Source organism: Gopherus evgoodei, chromosome 1 (genome assembly GCF_007399415.2).
Source record: "Gopherus evgoodei ecotype Sinaloan lineage chromosome 1, rGopEvg1_v1.p, whole genome shotgun sequence".
In the NCBI taxonomy this organism is placed as follows: Eukaryota; Metazoa; Chordata; order Testudines; family Testudinidae; genus Gopherus; species Gopherus evgoodei.
The window spans coordinates 111,920,354-111,933,727 of record NC_044322.1 but is presented as its reverse complement, the minus strand read 5'-3'; the positions used below and the strand labels follow the sequence as shown (position 1 = coordinate 111,933,727).

Sequence of the window (13,374 nt, the reverse complement as noted above, 5' to 3'; positions counted from 1 at the left end):
ACAAAAGGGAAGTTTAGTCATCTGTTCTAGTTGTATGACATAATTTTAACACTACAAAGCTATGGTTACTTTCCAAAGTTTGTTTTTAAAAAATGATTCTTCAACCTATTCTGTAAGCCACTAAACAGTTTGTCTTATGTAGTAAAGAGATAAAAATAAAGTAAGGCTCCAATCCTGGAAACACTTATACACGTGTTTAACTTGTGCATGCAAGAAGTCTCACTGAAATAAATGGGACTAGTCATGTCGTAAAGTTAGTCATGTGTGTCTTTAATAGCCCAGTTTATTTAAAAACTGCTCAGCTTCTGAACCAGGGAATACATGTAAAGAGGCCAAAGACTGAAAAGCAGATGAAAGTGGATTAGACTATATTTTTAAATGACTTGGTCTTCAATTAGTAATGTCAACTACAAATATATTAGCATGCAACACTGCAGCACTGAAGACCATGATTCGTTTTCATTAGAAAGCTTAGAACACACAATCAGAACAGCATCTCTGTAAAAAATAAACCAATGTCAGCAAAATTAATAAGTGGTTATTTGAGCAGATTTAAATATTTAATACATTTCAAAACACTTCAGAAGTTACATTAAATGCTGTTTAATAAGTAAACATAACGTATCAAAATTACTTTCAAAAGGCTATAATATATATATTCACTGAATACTTCTGTACTACAGCATTCATATTATGAATGAAAACTGTCTACGGTAGAGATATTTTCTTTGGTACAATGCACTTAAGTGTGACTTGGCCATATGCTCCTAAAGTATAAGGGCATATAAACATAGCTGCTTAATGGAAATGTTCATTAAATTATATTAATGTAACAGTAACTTACAATACTGTATGCACATTGACCATATACTTTTCTTCTTTAATTTGCAGTAGTAATGGCCATTTTCCAAATTTTTGTTTGGTAAGAAATACAGAAGAAAAAGAAGTATAGGAAACCATAGATTACTTGTATAATTTTTAACATTTGCTTGCCATAATTCTCTGTATTACATAAAGCTGGAAATGAAACAGAAAAATACATTAGTAAATACAGAGAAAATGAAAAACTTTATACACAAGAATTATTCATAATGGTACAGTTAATAAATACATTTTAATAAATCCATTTTCATGTAAAATTCTTACAGAAGAAGACATGAAGGGAAAAGAAAATAGCTACATTGTTTATAAGATGCAATTCTGAGAAGGTGAAGTAGAAATAGAAAACTGATGTATATACAGAAAAAGTCAAGCCTGGTCTTGCTCCAGCATTCATGGGAATGTGTGTGCCCATATAACTTCTAAAATTACGCATAGCAGTTGGCCAGTAACATGCAGCTGGGTATCAGATCAAAACTGATTTTTCAATTTCAATAAGACTGACATAAACAACAAAGTAAACTGTTATTTACAGTTAAATTGTAATCCACCATCAGGGACCAAAATGATCAATTTTATGATGTTTGTTGTTTTTGTCACACTCAAAGTTAAAACATATTTTGTGTGCATCAATTTTCTTTGTGAAAACACATTTGTTTTAATGAATTATTTGGGAGTTCTGCTTTTTAAAGGACTCCTGTAACTCCACAACTTTTTCAAGTTTTCACAAGACAAAAATCAACTGGCTCCAAAAATGAAAAAATGTGAGCCATATTCAGGATACAGCACAATTGCAGGACCATGTTACAAAATCCTGAAAACACTTTTTTGTAACGTATGTGATGAGACAATCACAACTATGGCAGAGCAACTGGTTCCTCAGTGGAGAGGAGGGATTGGAGGATTGCAAGCCAATGAGTGCCATTGACTCAGCAAAGATTACTGTTTAGCACTGACAAAGATCCACATTGGCTTCACTCTTTACTAGAAAATAGCATAACATCTGATAAGACAAAGAATAAAAGAAGAAATGCAAGAAAAAAGTAGTAACTATAAAGATCAATTCTACAACTTTTGAAACTAACACATACCCTAAACCCATAAAAACTCGACAATTGCATCCAATTGCTATTTCTGGAATTCCCTGTGTGAGATTCTGTCCCTTTCTAACTTCTCCCTCTCACTCTGTTCCTGCACGTTCACAATTTCATGATCTCTGACATCAAAGCACAGGAGTTCAAGCCGAAAACCTGGATCCCTTATTGAAAAAAAGAACTCTCATAGAATATACAGCAGTTCCTTAGATCAGTCAAAATAGCTAAGTTATTTGAGTCAATGACTCAAACATAATGATTATTCATACTTTAATTCTCATCATATAAAAGATAACATATTTACACAGTTTATTAAAATGACTGAAATTTGGTTATGACTAAATAACTCTTGGAAATGTGAAGACTTTTTTCTCTATTGCTATCCTAGACAGACTGCTAGTATGAGCACTTACTTTTTACGGTCCTTGTCTTTTTTCAAAGTAACGCTAGGTGTAGATGCAAATGCCTGTGCCTGAAGTAACTCAGTAGCAGCTTTCCTTTTATTGAATGCAATCATATCATCTTCCAGGAGTTTTCTTTTTTCCTCCAGCTTCATCCTCTCTTCTTGGTGAAGTCGCTTAAGATGTTCAAATTTAGCCTGCAGCTATTAACCAAAGCACAAAAATTGCATTTCCAACTAGTGACACATGGTGGTAGCCTTGCCACAGGAAAGCACTCACTAATACTCAAAGAAAACTTTGTAAGCTACATAGATAACTTGCATTTTGTATCATTGCAGATTTCTTACATATCTGGAGCTCTTAAAACACTTGATTCATAAATCAAACACAGGGGAACCATAATCTTGTTAAAAAAAAACTTAAAGAAACTTTCAGAGTACAATCACATATTTATATGTGTTTGCATTTACAAAAAATGCTTAAACAACTGTTTTTTTTCAAACAACTTTTTTTTTTAAAAAAGGCATTTAGGATGACATGTATACAGATTTTAATTTGTATTAAAAAATTAACAGGGAGACACATGGGTCAGCAATTCTTTCCCACCACTAACAGGGAGTAAACAAGCCCCAAACCTTATCCTGGATGATCGATTACTGCACGTAACATAAAACTGGAGCCTATGAATTGCAAGAACTAAATAGGGCAGTAGATTTGCATCAGGAAATATCTTCTGTGGATCAAAAATTGAGGCATCCACAGGTAACATTTCCAAAACTGAAGAGAGGGACCGCCCCCTTTATGGTTCAACAGAGAAGTATCCAATCATCACTGACCTGAGTAAAGAAAAACAACAGCTTAATAAAAACTGGAGTTGTGAAACTCTTTGATATTAGAACCTCTGAGAAGAGGAAAAGATTAGCAGAGCATTCGAAAATTAGGAACTGTTGGGCAAACTATCTGACTTCTACCTCTCTAAAACCAGATGATCAGAAAGCCATCAGATGGCTGTATATGTATGTAGCCCAGTGTCCATGACTACAATTTGAGTAGTTGGAGAAAAACTATTTGCTGTATCACAAGAGTTAATTATTTATCTGCAAGACTTGTTCTCTGAAGAAACACATTTTAGGCTTGTCTACACTAGCACTTTTGTTGGCAAAACTTTTGTCAAGCAGGGGTGTGAAAAAAAACACATCCCTCACCAACATAAGTTTCACTGACAAAAGTGCTGGCGTGGACAGTGCTATGTCAGCAGGAGAGTGTCTCTACCAACATATCTACCGCCGCTCATTGGGGATGATTTAATTATGCTGGTGGGAGAGAGCTCTCCCACTGGCATAAAGTGGCTACACAGGAGACCTTACAGTGGCGCAACTGCAGCGGTACAGCTGTGCTGCTATAAGGTCCAGAGTATAGACATGGCCTTAGTTAAGTTTCTCTTTGGATCTGTGCAGTTACAGCTCCAAGTGAACCACTGCATGCTCAAAATCTCTGTTGAAGCTGTCCATATGGACTGCCACACTTGGGAGATTAGCAAGCAAATAGTGATCCTGTAGGTCGGTCAGTCTGAGGAGCAGTATTTAGAAGTAACTGCAAGACTACTGTCCTGAATTGGGCAGAATTCAGGTACAGGGAGTAATTCTGCATAAAGAGCTCCAAATACCAACCTTGCATATAAGTGAGGTAGGATAGGTGAGGTAATATCTTTGACTCGACCAACTTCTGTCAGTGGGAGGTACAAATCCTTAGAGCTACACAGTGCACTCATTCAGGTCTGGTGAAGGAAGCAGTGTCTGAGAGTTTGTCTACGCTTACAAAACTGCAACTGTGCTGCTGTGGCACTTAGTGAAGATGCTACCTACACCAACAGAATAGCTTTTCCCATTGTGTAGGTACTCCACCTCCCCGAGAAGTGGAGGTGGAGCTACACCAGGAGGTAGGTCGATATAACTGTGTTGCTTGGGATGTGCAGTCAATGGTTTCGGGTTTTTTTCCTTGTATTGAAGAATGTTCTCCTAGAACATTTTGGTGGCCCTTTCCAGAACGCAATCTACTTCTCTGGTAGAATCTCCTTGTTTAGTGAAGGTGCTTTTAAGTGTGTTTAGGTATGCAACCTGGACTTTCTCTTTGGAGCAAATACTGTTGTATTTTTGAGTGGCTGGATGTAGACAATAAATTTTTTGGTGTGTCTCGGGTGGTTGCTGGATCTGTGAAGATAAGTGTGGTGACCCGTGGGTTTCTTGTACATAGATGTTTGTAGGGTTCCATTGTTTAAGCTAATCATGGTGTCCAGGGAGTTGATGCTGGTGTGGGAGTGCTCTATGGAGAGTCTGATGGATAGGTGGTTGTTAAAGTTGTGATGAAAATCTATGAGGAAGTTTAGGTCTTCTGTCCAGAGGATGAAACTATTATCAATGTATCTCAGATATATCACTAGTTTCATGGTGCATTTTTCCAGAAATTCTTCCCTGAAGTGACCCATGATGACGCTGGCATACTGGGGAGCCAACCTAGTACCAATGGCCATTCACATGGTTTGGGCAAAGTGTTTGCTGTTAAATGCAAACTCAAAGCAGCACCAGATGCTTCCAGAACAACAAACGCAAAACCTGAAGACATATCTTTACAGCTACAAAGATCAATACCTCCCATAACCCACCTTTCAAGATCCGTGGGTTCTACACATGCTTACTGCATGTAGTGTAAATCACCCAAGTGCATCAAATGCCCCAAGAATCACTATACTTTCAAAAGAGTTCACACAGAAAAACGATAAAAGACTAACACACCATATCACTCTGGGTGAACACTTTTCACAAAGCAATCGGTTCATATCCAATCTTTTAATACTTGTCCTCAAAGCTAACCTGCATAACACCTTCAAAAGGAGACCATGGGAACTTAAATTCATACTCTGCTACACACCAAAAACCATTGACTTCACAGGGACACTGCTTTTATGGCTTATTACAACAATTTGTAACATACCACATTGCCTGCTACGCTTAACTGCCCACTTCAAACCCTTTATACATAACAATCTAGCCCCCAATTACCTATTTTATTTCAAGTGACCATTTCAAACATTGGTTACCCCTGTGAAAGTAGAATGAATTATATTGTGAAAATAGAAAGGATTAAAGAAATGTTGTCTGTATCTTTAAGCAAAGATGTTGGAATGTTGCAACCAGGTGTCAGGAATACAGACATTAACATAGAACAATTGCACCGTTTAAGGGCAATTGGTGAAGCATTAGCCTTAGATCGATAACAGTAAGGAAATAGGATATGCATGCTGTGCCCCAGGTGAATTTTACTGTTTTGGTATCTTTGTCCCTTTGTCTAATTCCCGCTCTTTTATCTGTATAAATAAGACTGTTTGAGCCTTGCATGGGCGCTCACATATTCTGAATGTTATTGGCAGAGCGCTGTGCTAATAAAACAGAGTGGTCTGACAAATTGTGAGTCCTGATTCTAACTTTGACAATTTGGAGGTTCCACCGAGATGGCAACCGTCTTCACTGGGGCTGTGTGATTCCTGACTGTTTTTGTAGGATGACCGTGGCAGCCGGCACCTGGGCGTTTGGCCCAAACGGTCCCCCACTAGAGCGGAAAGGCGCACAGCCACAGTGAGGTCTACGCCATCGAACCTGTTGGTTCCCACTCTGTTCTGGTAGGGATCCCGGGATCTGACATCAGGAATCTGGTCAGGTAATTATTTCTGTGTTTTGTCTGGACTGAGGACTGTCCTGTCTCTGTGTCTATCTGTCCTCTTGTGGAGTGTTTGAGTCTGGGTGCCGTCTCTGTCTGGGGATCGGCCAACCAAGGGGTTCCTGTCCCCGCGGTCTGAGTGAGTGAAATCTGCACAATTGCAGCCGCACCACACTTTGGGTAAAACCCCTGGTGTGAAAGCAAGGGCAATTGAGGCAGTAGCCTGTGGGCTCCTTTTGTGTGTTGCAGCAGGCATCGCTCTGACGAACCTGAATTTCCTTCTTGTGTGATTGGTGTGTGAAAGTCCTCCTGTACTGGTAACCAGATGTCTAAGTCGGGACAGTTCCCTAAATAAACGCCGGCTCATTTTATGTATTTAGGATGGGTCCAGACTCCTGTAAAAAGGGTCCAGACTCCTGTAAATTTCTGGGAAAATGGTCTAGGCTAACTCAGGGGGATCCCAAAACTCAGTGGCCACTGTTAAAATCTTGGAACAAAGACTGAGTGGACGTCTTAAAAGACAAACTCGGCCAACCTAAAACTAAATTGGCTAAAGGAGAGGTTAATTGTTTCATGCAGTGGTGGGAATAGGCAAATCATAGGTGGACAAAATCAAAACTGGCCTCTCTCACTTATTCAAATAATAAGTTAAAAGCTTTATTAAAAGCCTCCTCTCCCACCACTAGATCGAGCGCTCCCCTTTACCCGTTCTCCAAACCCCGGATCGATCCAAACCCCTTCATACTCCCATCTCATTGTAAAAAGGACAAAAAGTCCCTTGTTCTGTTCCCCTTTGTTGTCTGCCTCAGAAACTGATTCTTTATAGTGTCCCACTACCAATTCAGCAAGGCTGGGGGCGGGGGGAGGGAGCTCCTCAACTAGCCCCCACCCTTCCTGGTCCCTTTCCTTAAACATTTGTTTCAAAATTGTGAAATGACCACAATATCACTCACAAATGGTTAAAAAAAAAAAAAGCAGGATCGGGCCCAGACAAGCAGGCAGGCAACAGATAAAGAAACAGGTTGAAAGCCCTAAGAGAATAGTGTCAGGAGTAAGAAAAGTAGTAAGTGCAGGCATGAACCCCTGGAACAATACTTAAAATGGTGAAATCTGAGGTAATAAAGGTGTCATTTTGGGACATAAACAAGTGATTTAAGGAAAGAGAGTAAAAGTTAACTCTACAGAGGCTGGAGAGAAATAAGCAGTTAAATTTTGTGGAAAATGTTAAAAAGGACCATGTTAAAGAGAGAGAATTCTTGGTTTCTTTGCAGCCATTCTGAAGGGAAAATGGGCCCTTTTCCAGAAGAGTGCCTGTAAATAATCCATATATATACACAGCTATGCAAAAACAAAGCAGTGTAAAAAAAATGCTAAGGAAAAGAAAATGTGTATGTATCTATTTGTCTGTGAAAATATGTAAAGTTCTAAGAATCTAAACCAACACATCTGGTTTGTAAACTACTGTTTTGTAGGTGTAAGATAAATTGATTTTGTTTTTGTTTTTAATGCCACTAAAAATTCATTTGACTCTTTGATTCAAAGTTGCAAAACTGACAGACCTTTTTGCAAGACACAGGTAATTAGTGTTGTTTGGCTTTGGGATTTAGCATTTAACCCTTAAGGGGTAACTTGATTCTTTACAAAAATTAAAATGTTTTTAAATAAAGACCAAGTCATGGCTGCAATAGGGCAGTCAGAATCAGGAGAATAGGTAGAGATTCTGGAGTCTTTTTGTTTGTTTGGTTTGGTTTTTTTTGTAACAATAGCAGATAAGAGCTGTAATGACAGAAAAAGAAGTTAACAGTGACCCTCTGAAGCAACAGCAGAGGTGAGGTGCACAAAACAAAAAGAAGCAATGTTAAGAACACTGAGCCTTAAAATGACTCTGTGTAATCAGACTGTCACTTTAATAAAAGTACATGAAAACTCTGTAAAAACAAAACAAAGTTATACCTTATGTAAAAATTAATATGGCTAATGTTTTTGAAAAGTTATAGTATAGAAAGAATGTGCATTTTCCGTAGGACATGTGCAGCGTATATTGTAGAAAGGGATGTAAAAAAAAATGCAAATGAAACATGCTGCTGAATTAAAATCCTATTAGGGCTCCAAAAAGAGCCGCAATAGGCTGTGTTTTCTTTTTCAGATCCCTGTGTGTTAAAACAGAGTCCCTGAGCTCTGCTGATGGCTTTGAATCCAAAAGCTTAGCCTGTGTTGATGCAAATTACCTAACTGATAAAGAAAGGTGAGAACTGCCAGCACAAACGAAGCTGCAAATAAAGAACATACCTGGTCAGCAAACAAACTGCCTACATAAAAGGCGTGGTATAACAAGATACCTTTAATAAATTTGATGCTAATGTTACTGTTAATATTAAACATTAAAATAACTTTAATGTTAGTGAGTACCCCTGTAACAACTTGTAGTGTGTATGATTTTTGGAAAAATCCTTTAAAGTAATATGGTAATGATGCTTCTCAGCTATTACCTGTAAATAAACTTAAAGCTTAACACAGCAGGAAAAACATTACAAACTTGGTCTGCTATATAAGAGGCAAAACTTGAGGTACACCACCTCATGAATTTAATAACTAAACAGTGAAATTATATTTGCATAACCCTTAAAATGTAGAAGCCATTAAAACCTGGCCTGCCTATTAAAAAAAAAAGAAACACACACACACACAGGAAAATATGGGGTAATTCCTCTGTTTTGCCTGCAGTCAGGAAGGGTATTTGTAAAAAAATGGAATCTTTAAGCAATAATCAATGCCACCCCAAAAGGGGTAGAAAACTGTTCTTTTTGTCTTTCAGTTAATCCAAAGTACTGTATAATGAACTATGTGTATGTGTTAATTCTTGGGGAAAAGTGTTAGCAACCCACCAGAAGACACATGTAAATGTAATGTAAGTACTGTGTTTACCAATAATCACATTTACTATTTGCCACAACAACAACAAAAGAGTCTCAGCTTACTGTAAGCACTGATTTAGCTGAGTTCTCTATCAACCTTGGCATTAAATGGCAAACAGTTACCAATCATCTGTTAAAAGGTAAAAAGGTAACATAGTTCCTAAAAAAAAAAAATAATAAAATAAAAACAAAAATGTGGAAAACTGGACTATTCATATTATACACGCAAATGGGGACATGTTAAGAATTGCCACTGCAGAAAAGCATAACAGCTTACCATTGGTATAACATATTTTCTGGATGGTTTCCCACAACTACTGGCATACTAATGATACTACTCCTAATTGTTTTTGGTTTTAAATTGTATGTGTTTAATTGAAATGTTTAAAATGTGCTGGTGGATAAAACAAATGTATGTAAAGCTAAAGCCACAGGCCCAAATCACCTCCCAGTATTTTCTATTACGTGGACTAAATAAGAAGTGACACTGGCGATTAATAATCTTAGTGTCAAAAGGGGGATATGTAGGAGCAGGATTTTATAATGTCCCATAAGAACTAAAGTATAATTTGATTTCATCCTGCTAGCCATTTTTTTTAAATAGCAGAAAGAACTGACCCCCTGGGACTATAAGATTCTGTTTTCCCATATGCATTACAAATTGGGCCCTCTCTAACTCTTTGTTTAAAGATTTAGGTAGTAAGAGACAGGATTCTCTATTGTGTCTGTGTTAAGTAAATTAGAGAAACATTGAAGGCCTGGGTCTCAATGTAAATTGTCTTAGTTATCAATTGTAAAACTTAGCAAGGTTTAATTTGCAATGCTTTTTTTTGTTCTATATAAAATACTACTGTTTGTATTCTCAATCTGTTTGTGTGAATGAGGAATGTATGCATCAGGAAAAGACAAGGTGTGAAGGCCATTGTTACAGCCAGAGTCAAGGGACAGCTGTTAAACTGTCTGGCATCTCAGAGTGGATACATGCTTCGCAGTGTAAGAATGCACCACCCCCAGTGAACCAACCACCACCTCAGGACCACGCAGAGTCAATTTTTTTTGACTCCAGAAGAAGACGTAGAGGAACAGCCTGCAATAACTTACAATCTACGCTCTCGTAAGGGTTGCCAGAAGCAGATGACTACATAAAGCAAGGCCCAAGAAGAAGCAGTAGTGAGCTTAGCGCCTGCTGCCTGGTGGACATAAAACTGTGACTGCAGTTCCCTCAGTTGAGGTTGTCAGAACCAGAAGGGCCCTGCCTCCAACATGCGCCTCTGGTGGTGCCTGTTCTTCGGCTGCTGGTATCTTAAGGTCTGGGGAGTCCACAATGACAATTCTTTTATCCAGCAGCAAGTGTGAATAGCTCAGACCCTTATTATTTCTAAATGCTGGGTCTGCAGCCACATCCCTGCCCACTCTCAAACTGGTGTTCCTGTCCTGGCTATCCCACTCAATTCCCCAGACCTCACTGGAGGACCTTGTCCGTTTAACACAATATGGAACAGTCATGATACCTGGAAGAGGCTATTGGCAGTTCCTTTATCCCACTTGGGGGAGCAATATACCAGGCAAAAAAAAGGCTCCTAAGTAGTTAAATAATGGCAAATAAAACCAGAGAAAGTTTAAGAGCCCTGGCCAAGGAAACAGAGGCGATCGGACAGGTGGCCCTCCAGAACCGTCAGGCATTGGACATAGTGTTCGCTGCCAAAGGAGGGACCTGTGCTCTCACTGGAAAACAATGTTGTATGTTTATACAATACCAATAAGGTAATAGATCGCTATAGCCACTTAGAACAAATCGCATATCTTCCTCATGAAGAGCTGAGTTCTTTATGGAAGTGGCTAAGTAACCTGTTCAATTTCTCTGGCATAGGAAACTGGTTGTTTCAGGGAGCCCTAACTATCCTGTTTGAAATCTTAGTGATTTTTGTATGCTTTCAGTTAATCTGTTGTATCCAGAATTGTGTCACCCAGATGGCTGCCCCAAAACAGAGTGCTAATATAATGATTTTGAATATCACTGATGAACAAAAAGATAAGAAACGGTTAATTTGTGGAACCCAGTAATTGTTGGTCATGGCGTGCGCTTGACCAAAAGGAGGGATTGTGAAAGTAGAATGAATTATATTGTGAAAATAGAAAGGATTAAAGAAATGTTGTCTGTATCTTTAAGCAAAGATGTTGGAATGTTGCAACCAGGTGTCAGGAATACAGACATTAACATAGAACAATTGCACCGTTTAAGGGCAATTGGTGAAGCATTAGCCTTAGATCGATAACAGTTAGTAAGGAAATAGGATATGCATGCTGTGCCCCAGGTGAATTTTACTGTTTTGGTATCTTTGTCCCTTTGTCTAATTCCCGCTCTTTTATCTGTATAAATAAGACTGTTTGAGCCTTGCATGGGCGCTCACATATTCTGAATGTTATTGGCAGAGTGCTGTGCTAATAAAACAGAGTGGTCTGACAAATTGTGAGTCCTGATTCTAACTTTGACACCCCTTATGCTTAACAATATCTGTCCCAACTTGAATTTAGCTCAGACACTCTGCTTCCTTCCCCAGACCAGAAGAGCTCTGTGTAGCTTGAACAGTACTGGGTTAATCATGGTGCTGGGCCCACACTCAGAAGGGGCCCTGGTGTCCGGACCGTGGCTCCACCTCCCCTCCCCACTCTGCCTGAGCTCTAACTCAAGGTCCCCCCACCACTCACTCCTCTTCACCTCCCTCCCTCCTGCCTCACCCGTGGGTGTGGGGCCAGTGGCACAGCTGGGTTGGGTGGGCTCTCAGGGGTCACGTCCCAGGGGTCTGCTTCACTTGAAGGGGCAGCTCTGGCTTGGGCAGTCTCTACTGCCCGCCACCTGTGCGGCCCTGCCCACCTCCCCAGGCCGAGCTGCCTGGGACTGGTGCAGGGACCAGGCCGGTCTCAGCCAGTGGGTGGGGGGCAGCACAGCAGGCTGGTTTGGGCGGCTCCAGGAAAGTAGGTCCTGAGGTAGCCCAGCCCACGAAGGCTCTGGCCTGGCTGACTGTGCTGTTTCCAAGACGCCAGAGTGATCCCTGACCAGTTCCAGCTGTGCTGCAGGCTCAGCTCATGCACAGACATAGTCACTTCCCAGCACCTGAGGCTGGAGGGTAGGCAGGGCATTGGAGGTGGTCTGTGTGGGATACTCCTGGGGGAATGAAAACAGGTCCCCCTGCAAATTTCTTTGCTTCCTTTTAGAAAATGACGAAGAAGTAAAGGGAGTGGGAGGCGGGGCAGCTGAGAATGCCCATGGGCTTAGTTTGGGTAGGGTTGCCAGGTGTCCAATTTTCAACTGGAACACCTGGTCAAAAAGGGACCCTGGTGGCTCTGGTCAGCACTGCTGACTGGGCCGTTAAAAGTCGGGTTGGCATAGTGGGGCTAAGGCAAGCTCCCTGCCTGCCGTGGCTCCGCATGGCTCCCGGGAGCAGCGGTATGTCCGCCCTCCGGCTTCTAGGTGTAGGGGCAGTCCGGAAGCTCCGCACACTGCCCCTGCCCCAACCGCTGGCTCTGCAGCTCCGACTGGCTGGGAACCACGGCCAATGAGAACGGGGTCGGGGGACTGCGCCTGCTGGATGCTGCCTTTGGGTCCTAGTGCTGGTTGTGCTTACAGCCATCCTGTTTTTTGTACAACAGTGAGTGCCCATGGTGGGGCAGGGCGAGCGGGGGATGGGCTGGGGATGGGGGAAGAGGCAGTGGGGAAGGAAGAGGGATGGGATGGGGAGCGGGTGGAGCAGTGGGGAAGGGGCATTGGATGGGGAATAGAAGAGGATAGGAGAAGTGGGAGCCCAGCATGCGGTATCCCCTTGGCAGGAGCTGGGCCTCCCCCATTAAACAGGCCCATCAAATCCCCACCCTGAGAAGCCCCACCTCCCCTACACCTAGAACACCCCAATGAGCCCCCCACACACCCTCCCCACTGAGCCCCAACCAGCGGCACCTGGACCTCCACCCCAAAATGAACCCCACCTCCCCCGCACCCAGACCATGACCTGCCCCACTGAGCTCCCCACACCTAGACACCCCATACTGAGTCCCAACCATCTTCACCTGGATCCCCTCTGCAGAGTTCCATTGCCCCGGGACCTGGCCCCCACTCCCCCATGAGTCCCTGTGCATCCAGATCCCCCACTGAGCTGCCCACACCCAGACTGTCCCATACAGAACCCTCTTACCCCCACCTGGATCTCTCCACACTAAGTCCCTCTGTACTTGGATCCTGCTGCCAGGCTGAGCCTACCTGTCCACACCTGGTGTGTCTTGCGTAGATGGGCAGGGCCCCAGAATATTTCTGGGGCATGCCTGGCCCTTGCGTTGTGTCAGGGTCAGGTGCAGCCTCACTACTGAGTCCCTGTC

The 13,374-nt window shown here is 41.6% G+C and overlaps 1 protein-coding gene across 2 annotated transcripts in view; it reads right to left on the bottom strand.

Annotated features, from left to right (window-relative positions):
• Positions 1–265: 265 nt before the first annotated feature.
• The window catches only part of SEPTIN10 (septin 10), a 52,118-nt gene continuing 39,009 nt past the window's right edge, over positions 266–13,374 (bottom strand). For both annotated transcript variants that reach the window (XM_030569243.1, XM_030569252.1), the window contains 2 exons: positions 2,387–2,577; positions 266–1,017 (listed from right to left, as the gene is read on the bottom strand). In XM_030569243.1, coding sequence (XP_030425103.1) covers positions 1,008–1,017; positions 2,387–2,577 — 201 coding nt within the window. In that variant the 3' untranslated portion in view covers positions 266–1,007. The remainder of the gene's footprint in view (positions 1,018–2,386; positions 2,578–13,374) is intronic.